The sequence below is a fragment of the Theropithecus gelada genome, chromosome 7b (genome assembly GCF_003255815.1).
Source record: "Theropithecus gelada isolate Dixy chromosome 7b, Tgel_1.0, whole genome shotgun sequence".
NCBI lineage: Eukaryota > Metazoa > Chordata > Mammalia > Primates > Cercopithecidae > Theropithecus > Theropithecus gelada.
The window spans coordinates 20,410,132-20,432,311 of NC_037675.1; the positions used below are offsets into that span (position 1 = coordinate 20,410,132).

At 39.1% G+C, this 22,180-nt stretch overlaps 1 protein-coding gene and 1 non-coding gene across 4 annotated transcripts in view; one reads left to right on the forward strand and one right to left on the reverse strand.

Annotated features, from left to right (window-relative positions):
* Nucleotides 1-22,180, reverse strand: part of TARSL2 (threonyl-tRNA synthetase like 2) — a 78,267-nt gene that overhangs the window by 23,147 nt on the left and 32,940 nt on the right. For all 3 annotated transcript variants that reach the window (XM_025391898.1, XM_025391896.1, XM_025391897.1), the window contains 3 exons: nucleotides 18,609-18,775; nucleotides 16,779-16,941; nucleotides 3,452-3,589 (listed from right to left, as the gene is read on the reverse strand). In XM_025391898.1, the coding sequence (XP_025247683.1) occupies nucleotides 3,452-3,589; nucleotides 16,779-16,941; nucleotides 18,609-18,775 (468 nt within the window). The remainder of the gene's footprint in view (nucleotides 1-3,451; nucleotides 3,590-16,778; nucleotides 16,942-18,608; nucleotides 18,776-22,180) is intronic.
* Nucleotides 16,203-16,302, forward strand: LOC112629622. Its single transcript, XR_003120709.1, has one exon. It is a non-coding gene; the product is annotated as a small nucleolar RNA U13 (small nucleolar RNA).

Sequence of the window (22,180 nt, forward strand, 5' to 3'; positions counted from 1 at the left end):
CCACTCTGAGTCTGGGTGGGTAAGAAGGCCAAGAGGGCAGGCCTCGCTACTTCTTTTTTGCCTTTCCTTCACCTCTGCACATGTCTGGGAGGGTCACTTATAATTTATAGGGGTATGGGAGCATGAGGCTCTACTTTTGTCTTCAGCCTAAGCCACTACATGCCTTCAACTTAGCTTGTAGTGAAGATGTTCCACATTGAAGGTGAGGGTGCAAGTGTGTATTAATGAAAAATTTCCCAGAGTCTTCCAGTATTCCCATGAATCCAGCTTCCCTGGGAAGCACGTGGGCATTCCTAAGTCCTTGGCCAAAGTACTGCCAAAACACGAGCCAAACTCCCATCATCGCCTCCATCATACTGGTGCCCATGAGGGGGCCAATTTTTGGGAGTGACATGCCTCATGGGGAAATCAAAGCAGTGGCAGTCTTAAGGCCAAAGCTGCCATCATCAAGAAAGCTGACTCCTGGAGTCCTGGAAGCCTTTCCCAGGACCTCAGTCAGGATATGATCTTGAGAGAGATGGAGATTTTATTCCTGGGATCCTGAGAGTGTCCCACATAGGCCTGATCTTACAGAAGCAGCTTCTTTTCTACTTAGGACCAGAGGAAGCCACCCCCATGGAGACATTTCCTGGGACTGGAGGCCATGCTCCCCTGTTCTACTCTGTTTCTAAAAGGAGAAGGAACACAGGTTTCCTTCTCATGTTTCCAGGACAAATGAGGCCCTCCTACAGCAGATACCAAGTGATGGAAAGAATTCTGGGGACTGCAAGAGGCTAAAAAGCCACGGAAAGGCCAAGTTTTGGAGAAGAGGATAAAGCAGGGGTCACTGCTGCTCCTTGGGCCTTGGAGGACACAGAACAGGAGGGCACAGTAGGAGCTGCCAGAGCCAAAAGAGCATTGCATTCATGCAAGATGTGTCTCTTTCAAACTGTTTCAGACACTTCTGAAGACAAAATATTTAAATGCTCATTTCAGTGATTTCCAGGCCAGGGTTAGATATTTGAGAGAAATATCCCCAAAGCAGAAGCAGGTCCTTCCAGTCACACCCCTGGGTGACCTCAGGCTTGGTTGCTAAACTATTTACTCCCATCAGTTAAGAAAAGAGCAAAAATGCTGGGACTTCCAGCCTGTCCTCTCCATGCCAGGTCTATACCTGGTCCATCCCTTTTTCAGCTCCCCACACCCTGCCAAACTTCAAATGAATAGAGTAATGACAATGACACCAACACCTAACATCTACTGGGCACTTACATGTGCCTGGCATTATGCCTAACACTCCTGTAAATTACTTCATTTAAGTTCACCACACCCTCAGGAAGTAGGTGTTATCGCTACATCACCACCACCATCACCACCACTGTCTCATCACCACCATTTCATGCTTGATCCTGATGCTTAGAGATCTTCTATAATTTACTCATGGAGATAAAGTACTTTCAGAATTTAAAGTCTGGAGTAAAATGGCTCCAGATCTGAGCTCTGTGTCCTCATTTCCTCTTCCTGCTTCCACATGGCTGTTAGGTAAACTGAGTCTGCATCCTTCCCAGGGTAGATAGTCTATCTCATTTGGCCCTCTTAGTCCATGCAGTGGATGTGGAAGAAGAGCTTAGGGTGGGCACGGGTCAGTGCAGAGGAGAAGGCCCTATTTAGAGCTCAAGGCTAAACTGCTTTTGTGCAGCCTCTGCTTGGCTTCTGTACCTATTAATCATGTAAAAATAATTGTTACACTATTAATCCAGTGCTTCTCTGATTCGTATTTCTTGTATTTGTGTGTTAAGCTCCCATGAGTACAGTAGTCCCCCTTATCTGTGGTTTCGTTTTTCTCAGTTTCAGTTACCCGCAGTCGACTGAGGTCTGAAAATATTAAATGGAAAATTCCAGAAATAAACAACTCATAAGTTTTACATTGTGCACTGCTCTGAGCAGCAGGATAAAGCACTATCCTACTCTGTCCTACCTGGGATGTGACTCATCCTTTTGTCCAGAGTCTCCATGCTGGGTGCACTGCCCACCTGTTAGTCACTTACGAGCTGTCATGTTTCAAATCACCTGTGCAGTATCACAGTGATTACGTTCACATCACCCTTATTTTCCTTAACCATGGCCTCAAGGCACAAGAGTTGTGTTACTAGCAATCTGGATATGCCAGAGTGAAGCCACAAAATGTTTCCTTTAAGTGAAAAGGTGAAAGTTATCAATTTAATAAGGAAAAAAAATCCTATGCTGAAGTTGCTAAGAGCTATGGTTAAAAAAAAAAATCTTCTATCCATTGGGTAAGTTGTGAATTAGTGAAGAAGGAAAAAAAATTCATGCTAGTTTTGCTGTTGCATCTCACACTGCAAAAGTTCCAGCCACTGTGTATGAAAAGTGCTTAGTTAAGAAAGGGCATTAAATCCCAGCACTTTGGGAGGCCGAGGTGGGAGGATCAGGAGGTCAGGAGATAGAGACCATCCTGGCTAACACGGTGAAACCCCGTCTCTATTAAGAAATACAAAAAACTAGCCGGGCGTGGTGGCGGGCGCCTGTAGTCCCAGCTACTCGGGAGGCTGAGGCAGGAGAATGGCGTGAACCTGGGAGGTGGAGCTTGCAGTGAGCCGAGATCGTGCCACTGCACTCCAGCCTGAGCGAAAGAGCAAGACCCCGTCTCAAAAAAAAAAAAAAAAAAAAAAAAAGGGGGCATTAAATTTGTGGGTGAAGGCATGAACAGATAGGTGTCCTAACCTGATTGCCGTCAATTGGTACCATCCAGGGTTTCAGGCATCCACTTGGCGTCTTATTCCCCATGGATAAGTGGGGACTATTATATTCCAAGGAGAGGAGAACTAATAGGCGGAGCAGGGTATCTGGCCATGACACCATCCTCATTTTTAATAAAAGCGAACACAGGAAATACACTATATCCTTTGTTTATTAAGGAAAAAAAAGCAATGTGATGAGTTCCTTATCTTGGTTTTGCAAAGCTTAGATGTAACGTCTTTGAGCGTGGGTGTCTTCAGACAGACACAGGGCAGGGCATGACAGGACGTGTCTATGAAGGGGACTCCAGCATCAAGTATGCACATCTACATCTAGACCATGCAGCCCTGGGACTCTACAGTTGAACTAAGATGACTCAACAGGCAATGGTTTAAAATAAACCTCACAAACCGAGAGTTATAGCAATCAGAAGATTTCTTTAAAAACCTGAGCCAATTCTTAGTGACCAGCACTGAAAGACTATAAGTAAAAGCCAGATATGAACTTTAAGTGTGAAGCAAATGTAAGGTATTATTATTATCACCGTCACAAAGAAAACGGGATAACCACATTCTACAACCTATACATTTATCCCACAATTTCCAGTTTCAAAATTTCTATTACAAATTATTGCATCCTCCTGCAAAGAAGCACAGCCTCTCAGGTGTTTTCCATATGACTAAAATGAAGAGGAAGTACAAGGTGTGTTTTTTACCTTCTCAGCCTCATTCCACATCTCAATCTCTCCTAGGAAGTTTTCCGGCCTTGTTGACAGGTTTAATTGAAAGGAGAAGCCAAATGTTGAGTAAACAGATTGCAAAAACTGCAAACACCCCTTTATTTCTTCTTCAATCTGAAATCAAAGCAAACGAAACATTCAAAAAGAACATCAAATTAAATTCATTTATGTTTTAAAAAATAAATTTCTTCATGCCAGACAGAAATAAAGTATGTTTTTAATGGAGTACAGTTGGTGACCCTGTTTTGGTTGTTCATCCGATCCTGAGTTGAATCTTCATTTGAGTGCTAGGCACATGCGGGCTGGCAGATTCTCCAGGCCAGAGCAGGGAACGGAGGAGTAGGCGAGGGAACTGTACTGTGAAAAGGCAGCGCCACGCACAGGAGAACGGCAAGGAGGGGCTGCCCAGAGGAAGTGAGACTGAGCTGCAGCAGGGGACAAGCAAACGCTCTGCATGGAATGGTAGCTCAGGAGCTCTGTGAGCAGACACCTTGAATTGAAGGCTCAGTGGACACAGGAGCAGACTAAGTCAGGGGCTGCATATGATGGGATGAAGGGCAGAGGGGCAGCGTGGTAGGTGAGCAGGCTAGAGGCAGGCAGGGGCCAGAGAAAATTAAGTGCTTTCAAAGCCAGGCGAATGTATGGATTTTTTAGCCTGAGAACAATGGGGAGGCAATGAAGGGTTTTTGTTTTGTTTTGTTTAAGCAGCGGACTAACATGACCCAATGTGTTCTTTCTTTCACAGTATGTGGAATGAATTGGCAAGATTAGAAGACAGCCCCGTCAGGAAGCTGGCGGAGTCAATTAGGAGCAAGATGATGGCAGCTTAAACCAGAGAGAAGCACCTGAAATGCAGGGAATTTTATGGATTTGAGATATCAAGTCTTTCTTTCATTAACTGCGATGGCTAGTTTCTTGTTTTGTTTTGTTTTCTGAGACAGTCTTGCTCTGTCACCCAGGCTGGAATGGAGTGGTGTGATCCCAGCTCACTGCAACCTGCCTCTCGGGTTCAAGTGATTCTTATGCCTCAGTCTCCCGAGTAGCTGGAACTACAGGTGCTCACCACCACACTCGGTTAATTTTTGTATTTTTTTTTTTTTTTTTTTTTTTTTTTAGTAGAGAAGGGGTTTCGCCATGTTGGCCAGGCTGGTCTTGAACTCCTGGCCTCAAGTGACTCACCTGCCTCAGCCTCCCAAAGTGCTGGGATTATAGGCGTGACCCACTATACCTAGTCTTTTTTTTTTTTTTTTTTTTTAAGTTCCTGGGTACATATGCAGGATGTGTAGTTTATTACATAAGTATATGTGTGCCATGGTGGTTTGCTCCACCTATCAACCCATCACCTAGGTATTTAAGCCCAGAATGCATTAGCTATTTATCCTGATGCTCTTCCTCCCCCAGCTTCCCTCCGACAGGCCCCAGTGTGTGTTGTTCCCCTCCCTGTGTCCATCTGTTCTCATTGTTCAGTTCCCACTTATAAGTGAGAACATAGGGCGTTTAGTTTTCTGTTCCTGTGTTAGTTTGCTGAGGATAATGGCTTGTGATGGCTGTTTTTAAGTGTCAACTCGACTGAGCTAAGAGATGCCAGACAGCTGGCCACCTTTACATTTATTTCTGGGAATGCCTGTGAGGGTGTTTCTTGAAGAGATGCGCATCTGAATCAGTGGAATAGGTAAACAACTTCCACCCTCCCCAGTGTGGGTGGGCCTCATCCAATCTGTTGAGGGCAAGAATAGAACTCAAAGGTAGAGGAAGGGCAAATTCTGTCTCTTTTTGAGTTGGGACATTTATTTTCTCCTCTTCTCAGACATTGGAGCTCCTGGTTCTCAGGCCCACCGACTCTAGAACTTACACCAGCTCCCTCCTCTGCTCATCCCACTGAGGCTTTTGGCCTCAAACTGGGAGTTATACCATCAGCTTTCCTAGTTCTTCAGCCTTTTTTTTTTTTTTTTTGAGATGCAGTTTCGCTCTTGTTGCCTAGGCTGGAGTGCAATGGCGCGATCTCGGCTCACCGCAACCTCTGCCTCCCGGGTTCAAGCGATTCTCCTGTCTCAGCCTCCCGAGTAGCTGGGATTACAGGCATGTGCCACCACGCCCGGCTAATTTTGTATTTTTAGTAGAGACAGGGTTTCTCCATGTTGGTCAGTCTGGTCTTGAACTCCCAACCTCAGGTGATCCGCCCGCTTCAGCCTCCCAAAGTGCTGGGATTACAGGCGTGAGCTACCATGCCTGGCCTTTCTCCAGTTTTTAATTGGCATATCATGGGACTTCTCAGCCTCCAAAATCAAGTGAGCCAATTCCCGTAATAAATCTCCTCATATATGTATATATTCTACTGTCTCTGTTTCTTTGGTGAACACTGACTAATACAAACATAGCATAAACAATAACTTCCCACATGCTAAGCACTCTGCAGGATGAAGGGAATTCAGGAAAGAATGAAATTACCAGGAAGTAATAATATGTTTAGATACAGTGATCAATAGGGCTTATAGATTTCCTGTTATCAGCCGGGTATGTTGGCTCATTCCTGTAATCCCAGCACTTTGGGAGGCCAAGGCGGGTGGATCACCCGAGGTCAGGAGTTTGAGACTAGCCTGGCCAACATGGTGAAACTCCGCCTCTACTAAAAATACACACACACACACACACACACACACACACACGAATTAGCCAGGCATGGTGGAGCACACCTGTAATTCCAGCTTCTCAGGGGGCTGAGGCAGAAGCTGGGAGCTGGAGATTGCAGTAAGCAAGATTGCACCATTGTACTCCAGCTTGGGTGACAACAGCAAAATTCCATCTCAAAAAAAAAAAAAAAAGAAAAAAAGAAAAAAAGATTTCCTGTTACCATCCTGCTATTGATTTCTACTTTAATTCCATGGGTTTGGAAAAAACACTTTGTATAATTTCAATTCTTTTAAACTTGTTGAGGTTTGTCTGATGGCCCAGGATATGATCCACCATAGTTTAAATGTTTTGTGGGCACTTGAACAGAATATGTGTTCTGCTGTTGTTGGGTGCTCTACACAAGTCAGTTAGGTTGATTGTATAGCGGAGCTCTTCTATATCATTGCTGATTTTCTGCCTAGTTGTTCTGTTCTTTTTTGAGAGAGGGGTGTTGAAGTTTCCAAATATAATTGTGAATTTGTCTATTTCTCCTTTCAATTTATCAGTTTTTGCTTTATATATTTTGCAGCTCTGTTGTGTGATGCCCACACATTTAGGATTGCTATGTCTCTGCGGTGGATTGACCCTTTTATCATTATATAATCTCTGTCTTGAAGTCTATTTTATCTGACATTAATATAGCCATCCTAGATTGCTTTTGATTATTTGTATAATATTTTACCATCCTTTTACTTTCAATCTGACTTTAGTGTTATTAGTTGGAGTGTATTTCTTGTAGGAAGCATATTGTTGGGTCGTTTTTTTTTTCTGTTTTTTTGTTTTTTGGTTTTTTTTGAGATGGAATATCACTGTCGCCCAGGCTAGAGTGCAATGGCATGCTCTCGGCTCACTGCAACCTCTGCCTCCCAAGTTCAAGTGATTCTCTTGCCTCAGCATCCTCAATAGCTGGGATTACAGGTGTGCACCACCACACCCAGCTAATTTATGTATTTTTAGTAGAGATAGGGTTTCACCATGTTGGTTAGGCTGGTCTTGAACTCCTGACCTCGTGATCTGCCTGCCTTGGCCTCCCAAAGTGCTGGGATTACAGGCGTGAGCCACCTCGCCCAGCCTGGGTCATATTTTTTAATCCACTATGTCAATCTCTTTTAATTGGTTTATTTAGATCATTAACACTTAATGTAATATGTTAAGGCTTTACACTGCCTTTTTGTTTCCTTCTTGTTCTCTCTTGTTATTCATTTCTGTTTTCTTTTTCCTGTCTTCCTATGGATTACTTTTAATAATTTTTTGGAATTCAATTCCAATTTATCTATAGGTTCTCTTAGTGTATCTCTGTCTATAGTTTTGTTTTTCAGTGGGTTTTCTAGGTATTATATAACTTATCAGTCTAGATATTGTCACTTTACCAGCTCAGGTGAAGTACAGAAACTTTTATTCCCTTTGCCCTCCCCCATTTATAGTATAATTTTCTTAAACATTTCTTCTACATACATTTAGAACGTCAGAAAGAGCATGTGATTTTTACTTCAACGATCAAACATAATTTAGAAAACGCAAAAGAAGGAAAATATATTGTATTTACCCATTTTTATTTTCACAATCTTTTTCTTCCTAAAGTCCCCTGACTCCTCTTTTCATCATTTCCTTTCTGTTTAGAAAACTTCCTATAGCCATTCTTTTGGTGGGTCCAATGTCTTGATTTCCTCTCAATTCCTGAAGGGTATTTTCTATAGACATAGATTTCTGGGTTGAAAATTCCTTTTTCTTTTTTCAGCACTTGAAAAGTATTGTGCCACTTCCTCCTGGCCTCCAGGATTTTTTTTGTTTTTGTTTTTTAATGAGAAATTGCTTTCAAATTGTTTTTCTCTTTAAAGGTAATGCATCATTTCTCTCTCATTTCTTGCAAGCTTTTTCTTTGTCTTTAGTTTTCAGTTTACTATGATGTATCTTGGTGTAGGTTTCTTTCAATCTATTCTGAACAGTTTCTTGAATCTGTAGATGCTTTTGCCAAATTTGGCAAGTTGTCAGCTATTATTTCTTTGAGTACTTTTTCACTCCCACCTTCAGTCTCCTCTCCTTTCAACATTATGATGATATGAATGTCAGATATCTTGTTATATCCTACTGTTCTCAGGCTCTGCCCTTTTCTCTTTCAGTCTGTTTTCTCTCTGTTTTTCAGATTGGGTAATTTCTGTTCTTGTCTTCAAGTCTGTCTTTACCATTCTGCTTATGAATCTATTCACTGAATATTATATTTCTCAGTTCAAAATTACCATTTGTTTCTTCTTTATATCTTCTATTTCTTTCCTGAGATTTTCTGTTTATTTGCTGACTTTGTAATTTTTGTTTGTTTCAAGTGTGTTAGTAATTGCTCATTAGTTAGTAATTGCATTTTTATGGTGGTTGCTTTAAAATATCTGTCAGACAATTGTAACATCTTTGTTATCTCAGTGTTACTGTTCATAGATTGCCTTTTTAAATTCAAGTTGAGATTTTTCTTGTTCTTAGCATGATGAGTGATTTTCAATTTCTTAAACCTGGACATTTTGGGTTTTATAATAAGCCTCTGGATCTTAAATGTTGTTTTAGCTGACTTCCACTGATGCTCTTCCAGCAGGGGGAAGACAGTACTGGCCAGTTACTGTCAGGTGGGAAAAGCAGTCCAAGCTTTTGGAAAGGAAGTAAGGGGAGAGGAGTTCCTCATTACTTCTGGGTTGCATGGGTGTTCTAGCTCCCCCTCCATGGCCATTACTGCACATAGAATGCATGGCCTCATGACCAATGGGCAGTGAAAAAGTCTTATCTTTCCACTAGATGTCTTCTGATACTACTCAAGCAGGAGTGGAAGAGGCACCTCATTACTTCCAGGGGACGGTGAAAGTCCAAGCTCCCCTACATAGTCTTCACTGACACTGCTGGGTTGGGGGAGGGGAATGGGATATCCTGTTAACGCAGGAGTAAAAGTCCCAGCTTCCTACTAAGCCTTCTCTTACCCATTCCAACAGGTGTTGGGGTACTTAGTTAGAGCCTGGTGAGAGTTAAAATATAAGCTCCTCAATCAGCCTTTGCTGGCATATAAAGGGCCACAGTTTTTTTCTGTGGTGTCTGGCTAAAAAAAAGTTTTAGATATTGTCTAAAACTTTTCTGTCTTTCTAGGTTGCCCCTTTCCCAGTCCTTTGGCTACAGCAAACAGACTTCTGTTGGCCTATTTTATCTATGCCTGTTGGCATTTGTTGGTTGCCAAGTCTGGAATATATGTGGCAAAAAAACAAACAACAACAAAAAAAAAACAAAAAAAAAAACACCTAAGAAACTCACTATCATGTTGTTTCTTAGGTCCTGATGTCCATAGCCAGTGTGCCTCTGTTCTCACCACATTTCAGAGTCTCGTGTTTGTTTTATATATACTATCCAAGGTTTTTACTTGTACTTAGAGGGAAGGATAGGGAAAGCACCTACTTCATCTGCCCCAAAGCAGGTCTTTGTTGCTCATTGTTTAACTGAGTTGTCTGTTTTCTTATTGAGGTTTGAATATTCATTAAGTATTCTGGATTTAAGTCCTTTATTTGATATATGCCTCACAAATATTTTCTCCCAGTCTGTGACCTGTCTTTCCTGTGTCTGATCAGTATCTTTTGAAGAGCAGAAGTTTTACATTTTGGGGAATCCAATTTATCAACTTTTTTCTTTTATGGATTGCCCTTTGGTGTCATATCTGAGAAATCATCACCTATCACCTAATCGCAAAGATTTTCCCCAATTTTTATTCTAGAAGTTTTGTTTTGTATTTTTAGGTTTTACATTTAGGCCTGTGATTCATCTTAATTTTTTCATATGGTATGAGGTATGAATCCTCATACCTCATGTTTTGCATATGGATACACAATCATTCCAGCATCATTTGTTGAAAATATTATCTTGCCTCCATTTTATTGCCTTTGAATCTTAATTAAAAATCAGTTGTCCATATATTTGTGTCTATTTCTAGACTCTGTTTTGCTGATTTATTTGTCTATCTAGACCAGCATGATTACTGTAGTTTCTAATAATTCTTGAAATCAAGCATAGTGAGCCTTCCAAATTTGTTTTTATTTTTCAAAGTTCTTTTGGCTATTCTAGGTTCTTGTGATTTCTATACGAATTTTAGAATCAGCATGTCAACTCTTACGGAGAAAAAAAAGTCTGCTTGGGTATTGACTGGGGTTGTACTGACTTTATAGATTAATTTGGGGATAATTGATATTTTAATAATATTTAGTCTTCCAACCCATGAACAAGGTATATTTCATTTATTTAGGCCTTCATTTTTTTTTATTATACTTTAATTTCTAGGGTACATGTGCACAACGTGCAGGTTTGTTACATATGTATACATGTGCCATGTTGGTGTGCTGCACCCACTAACTTGTTATTTACATTAGGTATATTTCCTAAAGCTGTCCCTCCCACCTCCTCCCACCCCACAACAGGCCCCGGTGTGTGATGTTCCCTTTCCTGTGTCCAAGTGTTCTCATTGTTCAATTCCCACCTATGAGTGAGAACATGCGTTGTTTGGTTATTTGTCCTTGCAACAGTTTGCTGAGAATGATGGTTTCCAGCTGCATCCATGTCCCTGCAAAGGACATGAACTCATCCTTTTTTATGGCTGCGTAGTATTCCATGGTATATATGTGCCACATTTTCTTAATCCAGCCTGTCACTGATGGACATTTGGGTTGGTTTCAAGTCTTTGCTATCGTGAACAGTGCCGCAATAAACAAACGTGTGTATGTGTCTTTATAGCAGCATGATTTATAATCCTTTGGTATACACCCAGTAATGGGATGGCTGGGTCAAATGGTATTTCTAGTTCTAGATCCTTGAGGAATCACCACCCTGTCTTCCACAATGGTTGAACTAGTTTACAGTCCCACCCACAGTGTAAAAGTGTTCCTATTTCTCCATATCCTCTCTAGCACCTGTTGTTTCCTGACTTTTTAATGTTCGCCATTCTAACTGGTGTGAGATGGTATCTCATTGTGGTTTTGATTTTCATTTCTGATGGCCAGTGATGATGAGCATTTTTTCATGTGTCTGTAGGCTGCATAAATGTCTTCTTTCAAGAAGTGTCTGTTCATATCCTTCACCCACTTTTTGAGGGGGTTGTTTTTTTCTTGTAAATTTGTTTGAGTTCTTTGTAGATTCTGGATATTAGCCCTTCGTCAGATGAGAAGACTGCAAAAATTTTTTTCCCATTCTGTAGGTTGCCTGTTCACTCTGATGGTAGTTTCTTTTGCTGTGCAGAAGCTTTTCAGTTTAATTAGAACCCATTTGTCAATTTTGGCTTTTGTTGCCATTGCTTTTGGTGTTTTAGACATGAAGTCGTTGCCCATGACTATGTCCTGAATGGTATTGCCTAGGTTTTCTTCTAGGGTTTTTATGGTTTTAGGTCTTTCATTTAAGTCTTTAATCCATCTTGAATTAATTTTTGTATAAGGTGTAAGGAAGGGATCCAGTTTCAGCTTTCTACATACGGCTAGCCAGTTTTCCCAGCACCATTTATTAAATAGGGAATCCTTTTCCCATTTCTTGTTTTTGTCAGGTTTGTCAAAGATCAGAAGGTTGTAGATGTGTGGTATTATTTCTGAGGGCTCTGTTCTGTTCCATTGGTCTAGATCTCTATTTTGGTACCAGTACCATGCTGTTTTGGTTACTGTAGCCTTGTATTATAGTTTGAAGTCAAGTAGTGTGATGCCTCTAGCTTTGTTCTTTTGGCTTATGATTACTTGGCAATGTGGGCTCTTTTTTGGTTCCATAAGAACTTTAAAGTAGTTTTTTCCAATTCTGTGAAGAAAGTCATTGGTATCTTGATGGGGATGGCATCGAATCTATAAATTACCTTGGGCAGTATGGCCATTTTCACGATATTGATTCTTCCTACCCATGAGCATGGAATGCTCTTCCATTTGTTTGTGTCCTCTTTTATTTTATTCGGCAGTGGTTTGTAGTCCTCCTTGAAAAGGCCCTTCACATCCCTTGTAAGTTGGATTCCTAGGCATTTTATTCTCTTTGAAGCAATTGTGAATGGGAGTTCACTCATGATTTGGCTCTCTGTTTGTCTGTTACTGGTGTATAAGAATGCTTGTGATTTTTGCACACTGATTTTGTATACTGAGACTTTGCTGAAGTTCCTTATCAGCTTAAGGAGATTTTGGGCTGAGACGATGGGGTTTTCTAGATATACAATCATGCCACCTGCAAACAGGGACAATTTGACTTCCTCTTTTCTTAATTGAATACTCTTTATTTCTTTCTCTTGCCTGATTGCCCTGGCCAGAACTTCCAACACTATGTTGAATAGGAGTAGTGAGAGAGGGCATCCCTGTCTTGGGCCAGTTTTCAAAGGGAATGCTACCAGTTTTTGCCCATTCAGTATGATAATGGCTGTGAGTTTGTCATAAATAGCTCTTATTATTTTGAGATATGTCCCATCAATACCGAATTTATTGAGAGGTTTTAGCATGAAGGGCTGTTGAATTTTGTCAAAGGTTTTTTTCTGCATCTATTGAGATAATCATGTGGTTTTTGTCTTTGGTTCTGTTTATATGCTGGATTACATATATTGATTTGCAGATGTTGAACCAGCCTTGCATCCCAGGGATGAAGCCCACTTGATCATGGTGGATAAGCTTTTTGATGTGCTGCTGGATTCAGTTTGCCAGTATTTTATTGAGAATTTTTGCATCGCTGTTCATCAGGGATATTGGTCTAAAATTATCTTCTTTTGTTGTGTCTCTCCCAGGCTTTGAAGGCCATTACATAATGGTAAAGCAATCAATTCAACAAGAAGAGCTAACTATCCTAAATATATATGCACCCAACACGGGAGCACCCAGATTCATAAAGCAAGTCCTTAGAGACCTACAAAGAGACTTAGACTTCCACACAATAATAATGGGAGACTTTAACACCCCACTGTCAACATTAGACAGATCAATAAGACAGAAACTTAAAAAGGATATCCAGGAATTGAAGTCAGCTCTGCACCAAGCGGACCTACTAGACATCTACAAAACTTTCCACCCCAAATCAACAGAATATACATTCTTCTCAGCACCACATTGCACTTATTCCAAAATTGACCACATAGTTGGAAGTAAAGCACTCCTCAGCAAGTGTAAAAGAACAGAAATTACAACAAACTGTCTCTCAGACCACAGGGCAATCAAACTAGAACTCAGGAGTAAGAAACTCACTCAAAATCGCTCAACTACATGGAAACTGAACAACCTGCTCCTGAATGACTACTGGGTACATAACAAAAGGAAGGCAGAAATAAAGATAGTCTTTGAAACCAATGAGAACAAGATACAACATACCAGAATCTCTGGGACACATTTAAAGCAGTGTGTAGAGGGAAATATATAGCACTAAATGCCCATAAGAGAAAGCGGGAAAGATCTAAAATTGACACCCTGACATCACAATTAAAAGAACTAGAGAAGCAAGAGCAAACACATTCAAAAGCGAGCAGAAGGCAAGAAATAACTAAGATCAGAGCAGAACTGAAGGAGATAGAGACACAAAAAACCCTCCAAAAAATCAATGAATCCAGGAGCTGGTTTTCTGAAAAGATCAACAAAATTGATAGACCTCTAGCAAGACTAATAAAGAAGAAAAGAGAAGAATCAAATAGATGCAATAAAAAATGATAAAAGGGATATCACCACTGATCCCACAGAAATACAAACTACCATCAGAGAATACTATAAACATCTCTTCACAAATAAACTACAAAATCTAGAGGAAATAGATCAATTCATGGACACATACACCCTCCGAAGACTAAACCAGGAAAAAATTGAATCTCTGAATAGACCAATAACAGGCTCTGAAATTGAAGCAATAATTAATATCCTACCAACCAAAAAAATCCAGGACCAGACGGATTCACAGCTGAATTCTACCAGAGGTAAAAGGAGGAGCTGGTATCATTCCTTCTGAAACTACTCCAATCAATAGAAAAAGAGGGAATCCTCCCTAACTCATTTTATGAGGCCAGTATTTAGGCCTTCTTTAAATTTATCTCAGCAATGTCTTAAAGTTTTCACTGTATAGGTTGTGTACCTATGTATTACCAGCTTGGGCTGCCAGAATGAAAAACCATAGGCTGTGTGGCTTAAATAAGAAGAATTCATTCTTCACAGTTCTGCAGGCTGGGAGATCCAAGATCAATGTGCCAGCTGATTCAATTCCTTGGTAAGGGCTTTCTTCCCAGTTTGCTGATGGCTGACTTCTCACTGTGTCCTCACATGGCAGAGACAAAAAGGAAGCCTCTGGTATCTCCTTAAAAGGGCACTAATCCTATCATGAGGGCTCCATCCTCATGATCTCATCTATACCTAATTACTTCCCAAAAGCCCCATTTCCAAACACCATCACATTGGGGGTTAGGACTTCGACATATAAATTTTGGGAGTCACAACTCAGTCCACAGCAACATATTTGTCAGTTTTATCCCAAAGTATTATCATGTTTTGTGATGCTATTATAAATTGTTTCTTATTTGCAATTTCTAAGGGTTTATTGTTGTGAAATGCATATACAATTGATTTTTATATATTGATATTCCACACTACAATTTTTATAAATTCACCTTACTTCTAATAGCTTTTTGTAGATTCCATCTAATCTCTACATAGATTATATCATTTACAAGAGTTTTAATTCTTTCCAATCTAGGTGTTTTTTATTTCTCTTTCTTAACTTACTGCATCAGAAAGTACCTGCAGTACAATGATCAGAGAAGTAATGAGAGAATCCTTACCTAATTCCTGATTTTAAGAGTAAAGCATTCAGACTTTCACTATTAAGTATGAGAACTGTAGGTTTTTCATAGAGGCCTTTTATCAGGTTAAGAAAGATCCCTTCCATTTCTAGTTTTGAGAGTTTTATCAGATATGGATGTACAATTTGGCCAAATACTTTTTCCTGCATCTACTGAGAAGATCATATGTTTTTTGTCTTTTTGTTTTCTTTTTTTTGTTTGTGAATGTGGGGAATTACAATGATTCATTTTCTAATGTTAAACTAACTTTTCATTCCTGGGATTCAGTCCATTTGATTAACATGTCCTTCTTAAAAAATTACTAGATTTGACGACTAAAATGTTGTTTAAGTTCTTTGAGATATTCAGTAGTTTTTTAAAAAATTTCTTTGTCTTATTTTTCTATCAGTGCAAGATTAGCTTCATTAGCTTCATGAGGTGGTGAAGATCTCCTCCTCTTCAATTTTCTGGAAGAATATCTCCAGATCGGTATTATTCCTTCTTTAATGTTTGGTAGAATTCACCAGTAAAACCATCTTGGCCTGGAATTTTCTGTGTAGGAAGGTTTTTAACTATTAATCAAATTTCTGTAGTAGACACAGGGCTATTCAGATGATCTACTTCTTCTTGAGTAAAGCTGAATAGTTTGTGTCCTTCAAGGATTTATCCATTTCATCTAAGCTGTCAAATGTATTAGCATAAAGTTATTCATAAAACTGCCTTATCTTTTTAATAGCTACAGAATCTGTAGTGATGACATCTGTCTTATTCCTGACATTTTTATTTGTGCCTTCTCTTTTTCCCCTCATCAGTCTGACTTCTCAGACAACCAGCTTTTGTTTTATTTATATTCTTCATTTTCTTTTTCTATTTCAATGATTTCTGCTCTGCTCCTTCTTATTTTCTTTCTTTTGCTTCCATTACATTGGGTGTAATTTGTTCTTCTTTTTCTATCTTAAGTAAAAGCTAAGTCATTGATTTTTCTTTTCTAATGCAGGTATTCACTGCTGTAAACATCCCTCTAAATACCACTTAAATGGCATCCCACAAATTTTGAGGTGTTTTATTTCATTTGTTACATAAAATTATCTAATTTTCCTTTGGGATTTTGTGTTATCTATTTTTAATTCTATTGTGCTCAGTCAGGATTAGGGTTAAACATTTGGGTTAATTAAACATTTTGTTTTAATTGAATCCCTTTCAACTTATTGAGACTTGTTTTATGGTCCAGAATATGGTCTATCTTAGTAAATATTCTACGTACAATTTCAAAAAACAAACACTCTGATCCTTTTGTAGTTCCTAAGCGTGATGATTGGGTGTACACACTTGTAAGATGTGCCTCCCTCACACCTTGGTACAACATTAGCATATTACCCATCCAACATGAAGCACATTGGATACAACACTGGCACATTAACCATCCAACATGAAAACCAAAGAATGTATATTCTCCTGCTGTTATATAAACATCAATTAGGTCAAATTGTTTGACAGTGACCCTTTGCATGGTAATTTTAACTTGAATTAACACAAAAACTTGAAAAAGTAAATTTTAAGTTCTAGGCAATATTGAAAAACAAAACATCCAGAATTCCACCAAATCCCTTAAAATACTCCATTTAATGGAATTCAGGTTAATAAAATCACTGAAGGAAGCCAAAGAAAAAGTAACACATTTCATGTCAAGAGATGATTAACCTGTTGACCTAATTTAGAGAATCACAGCAGGTTAGAGCTGAATGAGATCTCAGAGACTAGACCAAACATCTATGTTTCAGTAACTCTGAAAGAATACAAGATGTGTTCAGGGCATCACACTGAATTTGTGACCACCATGCTTCACTCTGTGTTAGTGTTTACCTGCTCCACTGTGCAAAAGATGTGAGCATCATCCTGCTGGAAGCGCCTGACTCTGGTCAAGCCGCTTAGAGTCCCCGACAGTTCATTTCTATGCAGAACTCCAAAATCAGCAAATCTCATAGGCATTTCCCTCCAAGATCGTGGACGATGGGCAAACATTAGACTAGAAAAGATGCAGAAACACACAGCTTTTACACGGCACAGAAAGATTAAATAATTATCTAAATATAAAGAAGTTACAATTAAGCCTCAAAATTCATAAACTCCTTATTCCAGTTCTTAGATCACCAAGTTAAAGAAAACATTTCTTCCAGAAATTAGTGAACCTTGCATTTACATCACTGCAGCACTCTAAGAAAGAAGCTTGTCTATTATCTCTTCCCAGAAATGCTGTTCCCTTCCCTCATCCATACAGTGAATCACCATTTACTGTTTAATTCATTTCAAACGCTACTTCTTAAATGAAGCCCTCCTAGACATTTCCCTAGACAGGATTAGGCAGTTTCTCCTCAGGCTCCTGGAACACCTCAAACATGCCATCATTATGGCACTGGTCTTTTTATAACAGATTGTCTACATGCATGGCCCTGCCCACTCTGCTTATGAGCTCCATGAGGAAATGGTTTGTGTCTTAATCACCTCTGCACTTCTAGCTCTAAGCACAAAAACCACTCAGCTATGTTCTCTGTTGAATGAAAGACTTCTCTCCTGCAGAAAGCACTCCTGGCTTCCATATCCCACTGCCTCTAAGCCATCGTGGTCTTGCTTCCTTATTCTGAGGTGTAAAAAGACAAACTTAAATTCTCTACTTTCATTATAGCTAAAGTGTGAGGCTATAATTTTAAAGGATGCCTTTGAGAAAATGAGTTAAGAAGTTGTTAACGCAAGTGTTTTACAATGCAAAACACTAGCGTAGCTTCTACCTTCTGCTTAGAAAGAGAAGGTACAGAATGTTTACATGCCAGTATTCCTAAAATTAAAGTTATATGTATTTTTTACATGACATCATCATAAAGTTAAATTTCTACTTGTCTTCACTTAAAAGGGCAAAGAGCTTTCTTCAGTGTTCAGTTATTGGTTTTAATAATTATCTTCTGTGTAAATTTACTTGAAACTATCTATGTTGATAATACAAAAACTATGATTGTTGGGATTCTTTTTGTGGACAATTATGCCTATTCAATTTCAGTTGTAAAATATGTTTGTCTTACAAGGTTGAATTTGCATACCAACTTTATGATAATTAGTCTTTCATAGAATCAAAGACAGCATTGATTGTAAAATATATCTTTATTTTATGTGCTACAAAGAAAGAAAATAACCTATTAATTAAATTATGACACAAGGCTAAGATGCCACCAACTATAAGATGCATTTCAACTTCAGAAATGTTGAAATGCGGAAGAAAAATGGTATCTTGGAATCAGTGAAATCCAAAAACCCATTGATTATGACCTCATTGATCTTGTTATAATCCACCCAAACAGTATGAAAGAACTAAATGTTCTGCAAATATGAACATTTGAAGTGCATTACTATAAGACAAATATTACAAAACTTATAAAATTGACACATAACATTACCCTTTAATTGGCACAAAAAATGCAATGGTTACCAGCTAACATTCCATACCTGCCAAAGATCAAATATATTTTCAAAAGTAAATCCATTCTCTAGAATGAAACAACTTAGTAAAAATTAGTTATCACCACTCTTCAGATTAAAGGGATTCTTTCATTCCACAAAGCAAAATAATAATATTAAAAGCTAACTGTGACGAAGTGTGCTATGTGCTCTCATGAAAAGGTCTGCTTCACTTTTAATACTCACCAGTGACCTGGACAATTCATGGGTTTGAGGGCAAAAGTGTCCTTTTCAATCTCAAAGGTAAACATGTTCTCGCTGTAATGCTGCCAGTGGCCCGAGGCTTCCCAGAGTTTACTGTTGTACATGTTGGGAGAGAGCACCTCCGTGAAGTCACGTTTGTGATATTCCTCCTTCAAGATACATGCATTCAACATTAAAATCTGCTAGGACAGATCACAATTCCATGCAAAGTAACACTATGAGCAAATATTTTCAAATTGGGCTCATGTTCTATATTAATTCATGATTAATGTACCCTCAGTTTTAGGTGTGGTGGTTTCTGGATCTTGAAAGAAAGATTTACATATGCTCAGTATAATTTCTATTGAGTATATTTATTTTATAGCATACAACAGTATATAGTATATAATGTTTTAGTTCTTTGAAAAGTAGTAATTGAAATACAGTATATATAGAAACTCACTGTAACTATAAATTCCAAAGTCCTTCTAGATAAACAGGTTTTTTCCTTTTAAGAAGCAGAAAAAATTCATAATTTAATAAGCCTGAATGCCATGTTGCATGTTATAATTTTGATTTATTTAGTTTTAAACAAAAATAAGAATTTTAGTGTATAACGATTTAAGCAGCTGATATCTATTAAGTTGTGAGCTGGCCTCTCTCCCTCCTACCTATTAACAGCTTCCCTAATTGAATCACTGGAGACAGGAGAAGAGAGTTTTTTCCCAAGCAAAGATTTAATTTTATTTAAACTTTCTTTAAAAACAAAACAATTAGGTCATCTTTGTTGGGTAAATATTTTATGTACACTTTCCAAAAATGCATATTCTGCTGTTGTTTTATAAATGTCAGTTAGGTCAAATTGTTTTGACAGTATTTGATAGGGACCCTTTGCATGACAATTTTAATTTGGATGAACACAAAAACCTGAATAAGTAAGAATTCTGAGAATACTTAGATTCTCAACATTTGTAAATCACTTAATGGACATCTGGCACAAATCTAGAATGCCATATACACTTTGAGCACCTTTTAAAAACTTTTCACAGCTAAAAAAACATAAAACATAACATTTTAAGATTACTAACAATGGTTTTGTATAACTGAAAGGAATGTTATCTGTCATTCTTCAGCAGGGCATCTTGGCAGTCCATGGTAGACAGCTTGGGTCTCAGCCATTCAGTGAGCTGCTTTACCTACTCTTTGTTTTTACTAAATTAGAAAACGTTAACAGGTAGGGTGTGGTGGCTCACGCCTGTAATCCCAACACTTTGGGACGCTGAGGTGAGCGGATCACCTGAGGTCAGGAATTTGAGACCAGTACTTCAGCAAGTGTCCTTATTTGGAAGTAGGGTCTTTATAGAGGTAATTAAATTAAAATGAGATCATTAGGGTAGATTCTAATACAATATGGCTGGTCTCTTTATAAAAAGGAGAAGTCTGGACACACAGACAGATGCACACAAGGGGAAGACAATGTGAAGACACACAGGGAGAACATCACGTGAAGACAGAGGATGGGAATGATGCTTCAACAAGTCAAGGAACACTAAAGATGACTTGCAACCACCAATAGCTAGAAGGCAAGGAAGGATTCCCCCACGGGTTTTAGAGGGAACACAGCCTCGTCAACACCTTGATTTCACACTTCTGGCCTCCAAAACTGGGAGACAATAAATTTCCGTTGTTTTAAGTCACCTAGTTTATGGTATTTTGTTATAATACCCTAGGAAACTAATGCACCCACCAAATAAAACACTGCCCATCTGGGGTGCCGCCAGGATAAGGCAAACATGGAATGAGTGATGGAAAAAGAAGGCTCTGATGTATCAGTTTGGTCCTAGTGTCCATCTACAGAGGCTGGGGCTGAAACAGTTACATTTAGTTACGTCTTTTCCTTGCATTCTTACATGAAGGGCACTCATGGTGGCCAATGTCACAATTCAGATTTAGGTGAAATTGAAATGACATCACATGATGATGATACATTGGCTGATGGGAGTTTGTGGGAGGAAACCAATGTCCTCAATGTCCTCCAAGCAAAAGGTAAGAATGTGCTGAGAGGCACAGGGGATGAGTCGGGCTGGTTATTCTCCATTTGCCACTGCCTGTCTCAGCTCATCTTGGCCCATTTTCCTTCCTTCTCTGCCCTGCACTGTGTCCCCCAAAGCTGACTCCTATTGGCTCCACAAAAGGCTTATTTGCTGTGATTATTATTTTATTATTTTACAAAAGATACATTTTTATTTTAAACACAATAGTATAATACGATATGCTTAAGTTATGCTTCATGTGAAAAAAAAAATAAGGTGTACAAAGAAAACCTTAACATTTTTCTCTCATTCCACCCTTTACTGCCCTGAGATAATGCTAATGGCTTGGCGTTACCGTATTTCAACCCTCTTCTACATGACTGTGCAAACACAAAACACACATACAGGATTTTGTTATTTTTTGCTTTTATCTATAAAAAAAAAAAGGATACACTATACATTTACTCTGTAACTTCCAGTTTTCAATGGTAAGGTATACTGAACCCCCCTTCAAATTAGTATGCATAGATATATTTTTGTAGTAACTACATAGTGCTTTATTGTGCGGACATATAAAGTATTTAACCCTTCTACGATTGAGAAACATTAGACTTTTCAGTTTTGAATACTACAAACTATTCTTCAGTAAAGTTTTCTATGTGATTTTAATTGTATATTTTAGATTCCTCTCTAAGAATATTGCTAGGAGTGTGCATTTTTTCCACATTAGTATTTATTACCAGATTGCTTTAGTAGCAATTTAAACTTTCTCCATAAGTATATGATAAGTGTTTCCTCACGTTTCCTTCAGCAATGAAAATTATTTAATGGGTACTAATCTTTTTTTTTTTTTTTTTGAGATGGAGTCTCGCTCTGTCACCCAGGCTGGAGTGCAGTGGCACGATCTCAGCTCACTGCAAGCTCCACCTCCTGGGTTCACACCATTCTCCTGCCTCAGCCTCCTGATTAGCTGGGACAACAGGCACCCGCCACCATGCCCAGCTAATTTTTTTGTATTTTTAGTAGAGACGGGGTTGCACCGTGTTAGCCAGATGGTCTTGATCTCCTGACCTCGTGATCCGCCTGCCTCGTCTTCCCAAAGTGCTGGGATTATAGGCATAAGCCACTGTGCCTGGCTGATGGGTACCAATCTTATAAGTAGAAATATTACCTCAGCATTTACCTTTTTTTTTTTTTGAAACGAAGTGTTGCTCTGTCTCTCAGGCTGGAGTGTAGAGGTGCAATCTTGGCTCACTGCAACCTCTCCCTCCTGGGTTCAAGCAATTCTCCTGCCTCAGCCTCCCGAGTAGCTGAGATCACAAATGTGCACCACCTTGCCTGGCTAATTTTAGTATTTTTAGTAGAGACAGCATTTCACCATGTTGGCCAGGCTGGTCTTGAACTCCTGGCTTCAGGCGATCCACCCCCATCAGCCTCCCACAGTGCTGGGATTATAAGCTTGACCCACTATGCCCAGCCTTTTAAATTTTCAATAAATTTTGTTACATATATTTGAGATTCACAACATGATATTATAGGACA